Source organism: Oncorhynchus mykiss, chromosome 9 (assembly GCF_013265735.2).
Source record: "Oncorhynchus mykiss isolate Arlee chromosome 9, USDA_OmykA_1.1, whole genome shotgun sequence".
In the NCBI taxonomy this organism is placed as follows: domain Eukaryota; kingdom Metazoa; phylum Chordata; class Actinopteri; order Salmoniformes; family Salmonidae; genus Oncorhynchus; species Oncorhynchus mykiss.
The window spans coordinates 72,957,100-72,972,600 of NC_048573.1; the positions used below are offsets into that span (position 1 = coordinate 72,957,100).

The following is a 15,501-nucleotide window of genomic DNA, read 5'->3' on the forward strand; positions in this document are numbered from 1 at the left end:
TAGAATTCTGTTTCTATATGTTCATGAAGGGACTTGCCACATCTAGAATTCTGTTTCTATATGTTCATGAAGGGACTTGCCACATCTAGAATTCTGTTTCTATATGTTCATGAAGGGACTTGCCACATCTAGAATTCTGTTACTAAATGTTCATGAAGGGACTTGCCACATCTAGAATTCTGTTTCTATATGTTCATGAAGGGACTTGCCACATCTAGAATTCTGTTTCTATATGTTCATGAAGGGACTTGCCACATCTAGAATTCTGTTTCTATATGTTCATGAAGGGACTTGCCACATCTAGAATTCTGTTTCTATATGTTCATGAAGGGACTTGCCACATCTAGAATTCTGTTTCTATATGTTCATGAAGGGACTTGCCACATCTAGAATTCTGTTACTAAATGTTCATGAAGGGACTTGCCACATCTAGAATTCTGTTTCTATATGTTCATGAAGGGACTTGCCACATCTAGAATTCTGTTTCTATATGTTCATGAAGGGACTTGCCACATCTAGAATTCTGTTACTAAATGTTCATGAAGGGACTTGCCACATCTAGAATTCTGTTTCTATATGTTCATGAAGGGACTTGCCACATCTAGAATTCTGTTACTAAATGTTCATGAAGGGACTTGCCACATCTAGAATTCTGTTTCTATATGTTCATGAAGGGACTTGCCACATCTAGAATTCTGTTTCTATATGTTCATGAAGGGACTTGCCACATCTAGAATTCTGTTTCTATATGTTCATGAAGGGACTTGCCACATCTAGAATTCTGTTTCTATATGTTCATGAAGGGACTTGCCACATCTAGAATTCTGTTACTATATGTTCATGAAGGGACTTGCCACATCTAGAATTCTGTTTCTATATGTTCATGAAGGGACTTGCCACATCTAGAATTCTGTTTATATATGTTCATGAAGGGACTTGCCACATCTAGAATTCTGTTACTATATGTTCATGAAGGGACTTGCCACATCTAGAATTCTGTTACTAAATGTTCATGAAGGGACTTGCCACATCTAGAATTCTGTTTCTATATGTTCATGAAGGGACTTGCCACAACTAGAATTCTGTTTCTATATGTTCATGAAGGGACTTGCCACATCTAGAATTCTGTTACTAAATGTTCATGAAGGGACTTGCCACATCTAGAATTCTGTTTCTATATGTTAATGAAGGGACTTGCCACATCTAGAATTCTGTTACTAAATGTTCATGAAGGGACTTGCCACATCTAGAATTCTGTTTCTATATGTTCATGAAGGGACTTGCCACATCTAGAATTCTGTTTCTATATGTTCATGAAGGGACTTGCCACATCTAGAATTCTGTTTCTATATGTTCATGAAGGGACTTGCCACATCTAGAATTCTGTTTCTATATGTTCATGAATGGACTTGCCACATCTAGAATTCTGTTTCTATATGTTCATGAAGGGACTTGCCACATCTAGAATTCTGTTTCTATATGTTCATGAAGGGACTTGCCACATCTAGAATTCTGTTTCTATATGTTCATGAAGGGACTTGCCACATCTAGAATTATGTTACTAAATGTTCATGAAGGGACTTGCCACATCTAGAATTCTGTTACTATATGTTCATGAAGGGACTTGCCACATCTAGAATTCTGTTTCTATATGTTCATGAAGGGACTTGCCACATCTAGAATTCTGTTACTAAATGTTCATGAAGGGACTTGCCACATCTAGAATTCTGTTTCTATATGTTCATGAAGGGACTTGCCACATCTAGAATTCTGTTTCTAAATGTTCATGAAGGGACTTGCCACATCTAGAATTCTGTTTCTATATGTTCATGAAGGGACTTGCCACATCTAGAATTCTGTTTCTATATGTTCATGAAGGGACTTGCCACATCTAGAATTCTGTTACTAAATGTTCATGAAGGGACTTGCCACATCTAGAATTCTGTTACTATATGTTCATGAAGGGACTTGCCACATCTAGAATTCTGTTTCTATATGTTCATGAAGGGACTTGCCACATCTAGAATTCTGTTACTAAATGTTCATGAAGGGACTTGCCACATCTAGAATTCTGTTTCTATATGTTCATGAAGGGACTTGCCACATCTAGAATTCTGTTTCTAAATGTTCATGAAGGGACTTGCCACATCTAGAATTCTGTTTCTATATGTTCATGAAGGGACTTGCCACATCTAGAATTCTGCTTCTATATGTTCATGAAGGGACTTGCCACATCTAGAATTCTGCTTCTATATGTTCATGAAGGGACTTGCCACATCTAGAATTCTGTTTCTATATGTTCATGAAGGGACTTGCCACATCTAGAATTCTGTTTCTATATGTTCATGAAGGGACTTGCCACATCTAGAATTCTGTTTCTATATGTTCATGAAGGGACTTGCCACATCTAGAATTCTGTTTCTATATGTTCATGAAGGGACTTGCCACATCTAGAATTCTGTTTCTATATGTTCATAAAGGGACTTGCCACATCTAGAATTCTGTTTCTATATGTTCATGAAGGGACTTGCCACATCTAGAATTCTGTTTCTATATGTTCATGAAGGGACTTGCCACATCTAGAATTCTGTTACTAAATGTTCATGAAGGGACTTGCCACATCTAGAATTATGTTTCTATATGTTCATGAAGGGACTTGCCACATCTAGAATTCTGTTTCTATATGTTCATGAAGGGACTTGCCACATCTAGAATTCTGTTTCTATATGTTCATGAAGGGACTTGCCACATCTAGAATTCTGTTTCTATATGTTCATGAAGGGACTTGCCACATCTAGAATTCTGTTTCTATATGTTCATGAAGGGACTTGCCACATCTAGAATTCTGTTTCTATATGTTCATGAAGGGACTTGCCACATCTAGAATTCTGTTTCTATATGTTCATGAAGGGACTTGCCACATCTAGAATTCTGTTTCTATATGTTCATGAAGGGACTTGCCACATCTAGAATTCTGTTTCTATCTGTTCATGAAGGGACTTGCCACATCTAGAATTCTGTTTCTATCTGTTCATGAAGGGACTTGCCACATCTAGAATTCTGTTTCTATATGTTCATGAAGGGACTTGCCACATCTAGAATTCTGTTTCTATCTGTTCATGAAGGGACTTGCCACATCTAGAATTCTGTTACTAAATGTTCATGAAGGGACTTGTTTGGTGTGTCGTTGCTTGTGTTCAACTGCACGATCCTAAGTCAGGGCTAATGTAGTTCATCTCTGCAGAAATGTTAATTATAGGTTGTCTTTTACTTATTGCAATAGACTTCTTCTTTTTTTTGTGTAATAATGGCCACAGATTGTCCAGTTTATATTTTGCAACTGTTGACTTCCTGTGTTGTGGGGGGGAATAACCTGTTAGCTACATCTGTGAAATTCTTCTTGTTTCCCTGACCAGAGCGGACCCGAGTGTGTAAACAATCTGTGGTTACATAACGCTGGCTACATGAAAACGGCCTGGTATCAAACACATACAGGACTCACAGGAAGTCCACGCCTGCTTTTACCTCTCACTTGTCTCCTTTTACTGTTGCCAACACCTTGCTTTACACACATTGTTCCTCCCTTCCTCCCTCTTGCTCCCTCTCTCCTCCCTGTGTGTGTGTGTGTGTGTGTGTGTGTGTTCACTCCAAGCCCCTGAGATGCTGTAGCTTCCTCTTAATGGCAGGCAGAAGGCAGTGGCTTTGAGGGTTGTAATGAAAACAGGGAAGGTTGTGATTTGGACCGGGTCAGTGTAGATACATGGACTGTGAAGGCTAGAAAACCCATGAAGCCAGCTTTAGCAGTCCTCACATCACAACAGGCAAGAGGGAGCTGAGTAGATGCTGCTAGAGTAGAAACCCGGGTCGTGCCAGAGTAGAAATCGATCCAGGTTTTCCAGGCTGCTGCCGACCAGAGGCTCTCTAGGGCTCCACTCCACTGGGCTCCTGTGCCGCTCCAGGTTTTCCAGCCTGCTGCCGACCAGAGGCTCTCTAGGGCTCCACTCCACTGGGTTCATGTGCCGCTCCAGGTTTTCCAGCCTGCTGCCAACCGAAGGCTCTCTAGGGCTCCACTCCACTGGGCTCATGTGCCGCTCCAGGTTTTCAAGGCTGCTGCCGACCAGAGGCTCTCTTGCAGAAAGATCACATGTAAAGCTGTCCCCTTTGTAGTGGGAGAGCACAGAGTGACAAGCTATTTCTTGCTTGTAAAAAAAAAAAAAAAAAAAAAGAAGCCCATTTGTTCCTTCAGAGACCTTGTGGATTTGCCCCCTCTGATTTTTCCTGTATTACCTGTGGCTTGCCGTAGAGCAGAGTGTTCTCCCCGGGACTTGAACACGTTTTTTCTCTGGAGTTACTTGGTTGGAGAGAGACGTAGTCTGAGACTATTAACTGTAGAGAAAGGTACGGGAGCGGGGAGCAGGGCTTTGCCTGCCTCGGGAAGCTGAAAGTAAATGTGTTGGTAGTCTGCTTCGCTTGCCGTGAATGTTTTCAGCCCTCCCTCCCTCTGCTTTTCATGGCTCGCATCTCTTAAAGGAGAAGAAATACTGAAATACATTTAGGTTTGTCTTTTTAACCTAGTTTAACGTTCTATTCCTTTTTTTCTTACTGGTTTTGTTGTTGTGAGATGTTGAGATTCCATGTTTCTCATTTTTAGTTTTTATGTAAAAAAAAAAAAATCTAAAATGGTGGTTGTTGTGAAGTGGAGAAACATGTCATTTTCCTCCATCCTGTCACTGTAGATTTTTTTTTAATTATTATTTTTTTCCATGTTCTTTATTTGCTCTGACTGTGCAAGTGCATTATTATGTAAGTGCTGTATTTTCTTCAGAGAAAAACGGTCTGTGTATTTAGGAGTGAATCGGTGGCGGTAAACACCCAGTGTAAGGAAATGCTTTGCCATTATACAGAAGTTATAGTTGAGTTTTTTTTTGGCTTTGAACTTTTGCTCTGTAAGACTCATGGTATTCTCCCTGAATCTGATATTTCCTATGTGATTTATGTAACAATAGATTTCCGTAGCTGCTCTTTTCAACCCACATGAAATGGCATAAGTATAATCTGTTTCTGTGTCTGCTTGAGTTAGTCATTTCCTCTGTATTGTGTCCTGACACAGCTGTGCTCTGTAGCTCTTGTATCTGTGCTCCGTATCTGTGCTCTGTAGCTCTTGTAGCTGTGCTCTGTAGCTGTGCTCTGTAGCTGTGTTCTGTAGCTCTGTAGCTGTGCTCTGTAGCTCTGTAGCTGTGCTCTGTAGCTGTGCTCTGTAGCTCTGTTCTGTAGCTGTGCTCTGTAGCTCTGTAGCTGTGCTCTGTAGCTGTGCTCTGTAGCTCTGTAGCTGTGCTCTGTAGCTCTGTCGCTGTGCTCTGTAGCGCTGTGCTCTGTCGCTGTGCTCTGTAGCTCTGTCGCTGTGCTCTGTAACTCTGTCGCTGTGCTCTGTAGCTCTGTTCTGTAGCTGTGCTCTGTAGCTCTGTAGCTGTGCTCTGTAGCTGTGCTCTGTAGCTGTGCTCTGTAGCTGTGCTCTGTAGCTCTGTCGCTGTGCTCTGTAGCGCTGTGCTCTGTCGCTGTGCTCTGTAACTCTGTCGCTGTGCTCTGTAGCTCTGTTCTGTAGCTGTGCTCTGTAGCTCTGTAGCTGTGCTCTGTAACTCTGTAGCTGTGCTCTGTAGCTGTGCTCTGTAGCTGTGCTCTGTAGCGCTGTGCTCTGTAGCGCTGTGCTCTGTAGCTGTGCTCTGTAGCTGTGCTCTGTAGCTGTGCTCTGTAGCTCTGTCGCTGTGCTCTGTAACTCTATAGCTGTGCTCTATAGCTCTGTCGCTCTATAGCTGTGCTCTGTAGCTGTGCTCTGTAACTCTATTGCTGTGCTCTGTAGCTCTGTAACGCTGTAGCTGTACTCTGTAGCTCTGTAACTCTGTCGCTGTGCTCTGTAACTCTGTAGATGTGCTCTGTAACTCTGTAGCTGTGCTCTGTAGCTGTGCTCTGTAGCTATGTAGCTGTGCTCTGTAACTCTGTAGCTGTGCTCTGTAACTCTTGTAGCTGTGCTCTGTAGCTGTGCTCTGTAGCGCTGTAGCTGTGCTCTGTAACTCTGTAGCTGTGCTCTGTAACTCTGTCGCTGTGCTCTGTAGCGCTGTAGCTGTGCTCTGTAGCTCTGTAACTCTGTAGCTGTACTCTGTAGCTCTGTAACTCTGTCGCTGTGCTCTGTAACTCTGTAGATGTGCTCTGTAACTCTGTAGCTGTGCTCTGTAGCTATGTAGCTGTGCTCTGTAACTCTGTAGCTGTTCTCTGTAACTCTTGTAGCTGTGCTCTGTAGCGCTGTAGCTGTGCTCTGTAACTCTGTAGCTGTGCTCTGTAACTCTGTCGCTGTGCTCTGTAGCGCTGTAGCTGTGGTCTGTAACTCTGTCACTGTGCTCTGTAGCGCTGTAGCTGTGCTCTGTAACTCTGTAGCTGTGCTCTGTAACTCTGTCGCTGTGCTCTGTAGCGCTGTAGCTGTGCTCTGTAACTCTGTCACTGTGCTCTGTAGCGCTGTAGCTGTGCTCTGTAACTCTGTAGCTGTGCTCTGTAACTCTGTAGCTGTGCTCTGTAGCTGCGCACCCTTCAAACAGAGGCTACAGAGGTTTTTACAGATTACCATCAAACTCTCAAACCAACCACAGAACAATGTTTTGTTGTGGCCTGGAACCAGTGTGGCTAGTTGCATTTTCTTTGACTGTACAGTTATCAGTGTTGCTGATTCTGATCTGTAAGGATGGCAGCTAATGGTTGGGTCTTTCTCTTCTTTCTTGTTTTCTTGTTTCAGAAGCGGTTCATTAAAGGGCTCAGACAGTACGGCAAGAACTTCTTCAAGATTCGTAAAGAGCTGCTACCCAACAAGGAAACGGTAAATCACTTCTTTTTTTCCTCTCCTCTGGGGTTATATTTTAGACCGTGGCTCTGTTGAATCTGTGTGTGTGTGTGTGTGTGTGTGTGTGTGTGTGTTACTGTACAAAGTTTCATAAGGCTTCAGATTTAGAACATGTTTATTTTGGTTGCAGCAGTAAAATAATAATAATAATGATCCAACATTCAAAACATGGTTCAGATTAAATGTTGCAGCTGTTATTGCGTGACTTTGAGTCATCATCACATTGTGCTTCAGCATTAACAGTCAAATGACAATGTATTATTTTGTTCTTGTGTGTGTTATATTTACCCCGAAGGTTTATTGATAAACAATAAGTGCTCCCTGTCCATCCCTCCCTCCCTCCCTCCCCGTCCGTCCCTCCCTCCCCGTCCGTCCCTCCCTCCCTCCCCGTCCGTCCCTCCCTCCCTCCCTCCCTCCCTCCCTCCCGTCCATCCCTCCCTCCCTCCCTCCCGTCCATCCCTCCCTCCCTCCCTCCCGTCCATCCCTCCCTCCCGTCCATCCCTCCCTCCCTCCCTCCCGTCCATCCCTCCCTCCCTCCCTCCCGTCCATCCCTCCCTCCCTCCCTCCCGTCCATCCCTCCCTCCGTCCCTCCCTCCCCGTCCGTCCCTCCCTCCCCGTCCGTCCCTCCCTCCCCGTCCATCCCTCCCTCCCTCCCTCCCTCCCTCCCTCCCTCCCTCCCTCCCTCCCGTCCATCCCTCCCTCCCTCCCTCCCTCCCGTCCATCCCTCCCTCCCTCCCTCCCGTCCATCCCTCCCTCCCTCCCTCCCTCCCTCCCTCCCGTCCATCCCTCCCTCCCTCCCCGTCCGTCCCTCCCTCCCCGTCCATCCCTCCCTCCCTCCCGTCCATCCCTCCCTCCCTCCCGTCCATCCGTCCGTCCCTCCCTCCCCTCCCGTCCATCCCTCCCTCCCCGTCCGTCCCTCCCTCCCCGCCCGTCCGTCCATCCCTCCCTCCCTCCCCGTCCGTCCCTCCCCGTCCGTCCATCCCTCCCTCCCTTCCTGCCGTCCATCCCTCCCTCCCTCCCCGTCCATCCCTCCCTCCCTCCCCGTCCATCCCTCCCTCCCTCCCCGTCCGTCCCTCCCTCCCCGTCCGTCCATCCCTCCCTGCCGTCCATCCCTCCCTCCCTCCCCGTCCATCCCTCCCTCCCTCCCCGTCCATCCCTCCCTCCCTCCCCGTCCATCCATCCCTCCCCATCCATCCCTCCCGTCCATCCATCCCTCCCCGTCCATCCATCCCTCCCTCCCCCCCGTCCATCCATCTCTCCTCGTCCATCCATCCCTCCCCCCCATCCATCCCTCCCTCCCCATCCATCCTTCCTCCTCGTCCCTCCCTCCCCATCCATCCCAATCCATCCATCCCTCCCCATCCATCCCTCCCTCTCCGTCCATCCCTCCCCATCCATCCCAATCCCTCCCTCCTCGTCCATCCATCCCTCCCCGTCCATCCCTCCCTCCCTCCCCGTCATCCATCCATCCCTCCCCATCCATCCCAATCTCTCCCTCCCCCGTCCATCCATCCCTCTCTCCCCATCCATCCCTCCCTCCCTCCCCATCCATCCCTCCCCATCCATCCCTCCCTCCCCGTCCATCCATCCCTCCCCATCCATCCATCCCTCCCTCCCGTCCATCCATCCCTCCCCGTCCATCCATCCCTCCCTCCCATCCATCCCTCCCTCCCCATCCATCCTTCCTCCTCGTCCCTCCCTCCCCATCCATCCCAATCCCTCCCTCCCTCCCCATCCATCCTTCCTCCTCGTCCCTCCCTCCCCATCCATCCCAATCCATCCATCCCTCCCCATCCATCCCTCCCTCTCCGTCCATCCCTCCCCATCCATCCCAATCCCTCCCTCCTCGTCCATCCATCCCTCCCCGTCCATCCCTCCCTCCCTCCCCGTCATCCATCCATCCCTCCCCATCCATCCCAATCTCTCCCTCCCCCGTCCATCCATCCCTCTCTCCCCATCCATCCCTCCCTCCCCATCCCTCCCTCCCTCCCCATCCATCCCTCCCTCCCTCCCCATCCATCCCTCCCCATCCATCCCTCCCTCCCCGTCCATCCATCCCTCCCCATCCATCCCTCCCTCCCTCCCCATCCCTCCTTCCTCCCCATCCATCCATCCATCCATCCCTCTCTCCCTCCCATCCCTCTCTCCCTCCCTCCCCATCCATCCAATCTGCTGCAATACTATCAGATCTGCCTTGGGGCTCTCTCAAAACACCACACAAGAGAGGAAATAGAGATAAATATATTTTGTATGATTTATTTTTGTATTTATTTGACTATTTTTACAAGTTCTCTTTTGCAAGGGAGCCCTGCATGCACACAATTTACTAAATATAATACAATATAATGCAAATGTAAAAATGACGAACACACTCGAAAATAATCCCGTTCCTCAGCCGAGGTCCTCAAACAACGTGTTGAACTACTAAGAGGCACCAGTACTTCCAGTTGTCGGGAACTCTGTCCATGATTAGGAGATACTGGCCAACATTTGTCTTTTATAGATAACCAGTGTCACCATAGAAATGAATCAACACACGTGTAGTGAAAATGTTAATCTCTCTGTTTTCCACTACAGATTTTTGTAATTACTAGTTACTGGTGCCAAGTCCCTAGGCAGTTATGTTATGAGTTACAAAGTAGCTGAATCGCCTACCTTGCTAACCAGCTCACAGCGTTAGGAATTGCCTACCTTGTTAACCAGCTCACAGCGTGGAGAATCGGCTACCTGGCTAACCAGCTCACAGCGTGGAGAATCGGCTACCTTGCTAGCTAGCTCACAGCGTGGGGAATCGGCTACCTTGCTAGCTAGCTCACAGCGTGGGGAATTGGCTACCTTGCTAGCTAGCTCACAGCGTGGGGAATCGGCTACCTTGCTAGCTAGCTCACAGCGTGGGGAATTGGCTACCTTGCTAGCTAGCTCACAGCGTGGGGAATCGGCTACCTTGCTCACAGCGTGGGGAATCGGCTAACCAGCTCACAGCGTGGGGAATCGGCTACCTTGCTCACAGCGTGGGGAATCGGCTAACCAGCTCACAGCGTGGGGAATCGGCTACCTTGCTCACAGCGTGGGGAAGCGGCTACCTTGCTCACAGCGTGGGGAATCGGCTACCTTGCTCACAGCGTGGGGAATCGGCTAACCAGCTCACAGCGTGGAGAATCGGCTACCTTGCTAGCTAGCTCACAGCGTGGGGAATCGGCTACCTTGCTCACAGCGTGGGGAATCGGCTAACTAACTCACAGCGTGTGGAATCGGCTACCTTGCTCACAGCGTTGGGAATCGGCTACCTTGCTCACAGCATGGGGAATTGGCTACCTTGCTCACAGCGTGGGGAAGCGGTTACCTTGCTAACTAGCTCACAGCGTGGGGAAGCGGCTACCTTGCTAGCTAGCTCACAGCGTGGAGAATCGGCTACCTTGCTAGCTAGCTCACAGCGTGGGGAATCGGCTACCTTGCTAGCTAGCTCACAGCGTGGGGAATTGGCTACCTTGCTAGCTAGCTCACAGCGTGGGGAATTGGCTACCTTGCTAGCTAGCTCACAGCGTGGGGAATCGGCTACCTTGCTCACAGCGTGGGGAATCGGCTAACCAGCTCACAGCGTGGGGAATCGGCTACCTTGCTCACAGCGTGGGGAATCGGCTACCTTGCTCACAGCATGGGGAATCGGCTACCTTGCTCACAGCGTGGGGAAGCGGCTACCTTGCTAACTAGCTCACAGCGTGGGGAAGCGGCTACCTTGCTCACAGCGTGGGGAATCGGCTAACTAGCTCACAGCGTGGGGAAGCGGCTACCTTGCTAACTAGCTCACAGCGTTGGGAATCAGCTACCTTGCTCACAGCGTGTGGAATCGGCTAACCAGCTCACAGCGTGGAGAATCGGCTACCTTGCTAGCTAGCTCACAGCGTGGGGAATCGGCTACCTTGCTCACAGCGTGGGGAATCGGCTACCTTGCTCACAGCGTGGGGAAGCGACTACCTTGCTAACTAGCTCACAGCGTGGGGAAGCGGCTACCTTGCTAACTAGCTCACAGCGTCGGGAATCGGCTAACTAGCTCACAGCGTTGGGAATCAGCTACCTTGCTCACAGCGTGGGGAATCGGCTAACTAGCTCACAGCGTGGGGAAGCGGCTACCTTGCTAACTAGCTCACAGCGTGAGGAATCAGCTACCTTGCTCACAGCGTGGGGAATCGGCTAACTAGCTCACAGCGTTCGGAATCAGCTACCTTGCTAACTAGCTTACAGCGTGGGGAATCGGCTACCTTGCTAACCAGGTCACAGCGTGGAGAATCGGCTACCTGGCTAACTAGCTTACAGCGTGGATAATCTGCTAACTAGCTTACCGCGTGGGGAATCGGCTACCTTGCTAGCTAGCTCACAGCGTGGGGAATCGGCTACCTTGCTAACCAGCTCACAGCGTGGGGAATGGGCTACCTTGCTAGCTAGCTCACAGCGTGGGGAATCGGCTACCTTGCTAACTAGCTCACAGTGTGGAGAATCGGCTACCTTGCTAGCTAGCTCATAGTGTAGAGAATCGGCTACCTTGCTAACCTGCTCACAGCGTGCAGCTTTGTTGTTCAACGTGCTTCTTCTTTTGTTTTACACTATAACCAACCACGGATAAGAATTGTAGCACCTAACATGCTAAAGAACAATGAACCTTGTAAATCAATCAAGAATGTATTTTAATCAGCATCTTGTTGTAGCTGAAGGTTTGCCACTATTTGATCCTGCACCAACTTAGGGAGACAAGGAGAGTTCATATCTCTCTCTCGCTCTCGCTCTCTAACACACACACACACACACAAGCTCGGGCGGCAGGGTAGCCTAGTGGTTAGAGCGTTGGACTAGTAACCGGAAGGTTGTGAGTTCAAACCCCCGAGCTGACAAGGTACAAATCTGTCGTTCTGCCCCTGAACAGGCAGTTAACCCACTGTTCCCAGGCCGTCATTGAAAATAAGAATTTGTTCTTAACTGACTTGCCTGGTTAAATAAAGGTAAAATAAAAAATAAAATAAAAAAAAAACATTGCTTTGTCTATATTCCTTAGCTTAGCTATTCACTCTCTGAGTTCCTGTTCTACAGTACTGTGTGTGTGTGCAGTTCTACAGTACTGTGTGTGTGTGCAGTTCTACAGTACTGTGTGTGTTAATTATCAGTGAAAAACTAGGACACGTGGGTAAGATCCGGTGAGTCCTAACAACCCTCTTGTGTTTACCAAGGGGCCATATTGACTCTAATCAGACAGGGAGGGCAGAAACTTGACTTCTGGCATATGGACCATAGCTATGCTCCGCCCACACACAATTAGCTCTCAGGTCGTTAAAGAGAATGTGTTCTCAATGTCTGTAGGTAGGTAGACAGGTAGCCTAGGGGTTAGAGCGTTGGGCCAGTAACCGAAAGTACGCTGGTTTGAGTGTTTGAACCGACAAGGTGAAAAAAAAAATCTGTCTGTGCCGTTGAGCAGGGCACTTAAACCCTAATTTGCTCCAGGGGCGCCGTACTGCTATGGCTGACACTGTAGAACAACACATTTCACTGCACCTATCCGGCTTATGTGATAATAAAACAATTCATTTTTGTAAACTGTATAAAAAAAAAAAACAGAAAATCACAAAAGGAGACATAAGTTTAGATCGAGCAGTCACCTGTCGTACCTTCAGAAACTATTCAAATCCCTTTTGACCATATATTTTTATTTAATTTTTTTATTCCACATTTTGTAATGGATTATATTTAGATGTTGTGTCACTGGCCTCCACAATGTCAAAGTGGAATTATGTTTATCTACATTTTTACAAATTAATTAAAAAATATGAAAAGCTAAAATGTCTTGAGTCAATAAGTATTCAAAACCCGTTTGTTAGAGTTGTGTAAAGATTTTCTTCAAGATTTATGATTTTGGTTTTTAAAGAAAAACATGCTGTAGCTTCCTTGGCTGTCCTGTAGCTATTCCCTCTTCTGTTCGATAATGCCTCCACGTGTTTTGCGTTGGCTCGGTCAGGAGTGTAGACCCTGTATGTACTCGTTTCTGTACACGCCATAATTATACTAATGGACGACTGCAGAAATAGTGTTGTTGACTTCCTGTCGAGGTCAAAGGGCAATCACTAAGGTTTTAGCTACCGTTTTCCTGTTTCTGTTGCCAGTCTTCTTTTGAGTTTTAGCTACATGAAGTAAGTACCTTCACAACATCCTGTTTATACTATATTATATGTACTAGTATATTCATTTTGTTAACCTTTATTTATCACGGCCGGTTGTGATACAGCCTGGATTCGAACCAGGGTGTCTGTAGTGACGCCTCTAGCCTCTAGATGCAGTGCCTTAGACCGCTGCGCCACTCGAGAGCCACTTTAAGTCCAGGGGAAATTGTCTGGGCACTCATTAATGGCACTATGAATATTTACCATCTGTAAAAAATAAAAAAAAATGTGTTCTCTTTAAATAAGAAATGAAGTCATTAACACCGTTGCTTAGAGATATATTACCTGACAAGTGATGGGCTCTTAATGTAAAGGGACCGTATATCAATGCTATTTTAATACCAGGTGGGGTATAGTGTGCTGCTTGGCGTGGTAATACCTCTCCTTCCATCACGCACCCTACACACCTCCGTCGGGTTTCTAGCCCTGCTGCCACCACTGAGCAGAGAAACCGTTATCTCCCCTCTGCAAATGGACAATAAACTGCCTTTTAAGCATAAGAAAAAGCAATAAAAAGGAGAGGGGGAAGAAAGTCACCAGAGGAGGAGGAGGAGGAGAGGGGGAAGGAAGTCACCGGAGGAGGAGGAGGAGGAGGAGGAGAGGGGGAAGGAAGTCACCGGAGGAGGAGGAGGAGGAGGAGAGGGGGAAGGAAGTCACCGGAGGAGGAGGAGGAGGAGAGGGGGAAGAAAGTCACCAGAGGAGGAGGAGGAGGAGAGGGGGAAGGAAGTCACCGGAGGAGGAGGAGGAGGAGAGGGGGAAGGAAGTCACCGGAGGAGGAGGAGGGGGGAGGGGGGGGGGGGGGGGGGGGGGGGGGGGAGGAGAGGGGGAAGGAAGTCACCGGAGGAGGAGGAGGAGGAGAGGGGGAAGGAAGTCACCGGAGGAGGAGGAGGAGGAGAGGGGGAAGGAAGTCACCAGAGGAGGAGGAGGAGGAGAGGGGGAAGGAAGTCACCGGAGGAGGAGGAGGAGGAGAGGGGGAAGGAAGTCACCGGAGGAGGAGGAGGAGGAGAGGGGGAAGAAAGTCACCAGAGGAGGAGGAGAGGGGGAAGGAAGTCACCGGAGGAGGAGGAGGAGAGGGGGAAGGAAGTCACCGGAGGAGGAGGAGGGGGGGGGGGGGGGGGGGGGGGGGGGGGGGGGGGGGGGGGGGGGGGGGGGGGGGGGGGGGGGGGGGGGGGGGGGGGGGGGGGGGGGGGGGGGGGGGGGGGGGGGGGGGGGGGGGGGGGGGGGGGGGGGGGGGGGGGGGGGGGGGGGGGGGGGGGGGGGGGGGGGGGGGGGGGGGGGGGGGGGGGGGGGGGGGGGGGGGGGGGGGGGGGGGGGGGGGGGGGGGGGGGGGGGGGGGGGGGGGGGGGGGGGGGGGGGGGGGGGGGGGGGGGGGGGGGGGGGGGGGGGGGGGGGGGGGGGGGGGGGGGGGGGGGGGGGGGGGGGGGGGGGGGGGGGGGGGGGGGGGGGGGGGGGGGGGGGGGGGGGGGGGGGGGGGGGGGGGGGGGGGGGGGGGGGGGGGGGGGGGGGGGGGGGGGGGGGGGGGGGGGGGGGGGGGGGGGGGGGGGGGGGGGGGGGGGGGGGGGGGGGGGGGGGGGGGGGGGGGGGGGGGGGGGGGGGGGGGGGGGGGGGGGGGGGGGGGGGGGGGGGGGGGGGGGGGGGGGGGGGGGGGGGGGGGGGGGGGGGGGGGGGGGGGGGGGGGGGGGGGGGGGGGGGGGGGGGGGGGGGGGGGGGGGGGGGGGGGGGGGGGGGGGGGGGGGGGGGGGGGGGGGGGGGGGGGGGGGGGGGGGGGGGGGGGGGGGGGGGGGGGGGGGGGGGGGGGGGGGGGGGGGGGGGGGGGGGGGGGGGGGGGGGGGGGGGGGGGGGGGGGGGGGGGGGGGGGGGGGGGGGGGGGAGGGGGGGGGGGGGGTGGGGGGGGGGGGGGGGGGGGGGGGAGGGGGGGGGGGGGGGGGGGGGGGGGGGGGGGGGGGGGGGGGGGGGGGGGGGGGGGGGGGGGGGGGGGGGGGGGGGGGGGGGGGGGGGGGGGGGGGGGGGGGGGGGGGGGGGGGGGGGGGGGGGGGGGGGGGGGGGGGGGGGGGGGGGGGGGGGGGGGGGGGGGGGGGGGGGGGGGGGGGGGGGGGGGGGGGGGGGGGGGGGGGGGGGGGGGGGGGGGGGGGGGGGGGGGGGGGGGGGGGGGGGGGGGGGGGGGGGGGGGGGGGGGGGGGGGGGGGGGGGGGGGGGGGGGGGGGGGGGGGGGGGGGGGGGGGGGGGGGGGGGGGGGGGGGGGGGGGGGGGGGGGGGGGGGGGGGGGGGGGGGGGGGGGGGGGGGGGGGGGGGGGGGGGGGGGGGGGGGGGGGGGGGGGGGGGGGGGGGGGGGGGGGGGGGGGGGGGGGGGGGGGGGGGGGGGGGGGGGGGGGGGGGGGGGGGGGGGGGGGGGGGGGGGGGGGGGGGGGGGGG

At 52.5% G+C, this 15,501-nt stretch overlaps 1 protein-coding gene across 1 annotated transcript in view; it reads left to right on the forward strand.

Moving 5' to 3' along the window:
* The window catches only part of rerea (arginine-glutamic acid dipeptide (RE) repeats a), a 310,643-nt gene that overhangs the window by 240,971 nt on the left and 54,171 nt on the right, over positions 1–15,501 (forward strand). Inside the window, 1 exon segment of the mRNA XM_036988973.1 lies at positions 6,782–6,862. Coding sequence (XP_036844868.1) covers positions 6,782–6,862 — 81 coding nt within the window.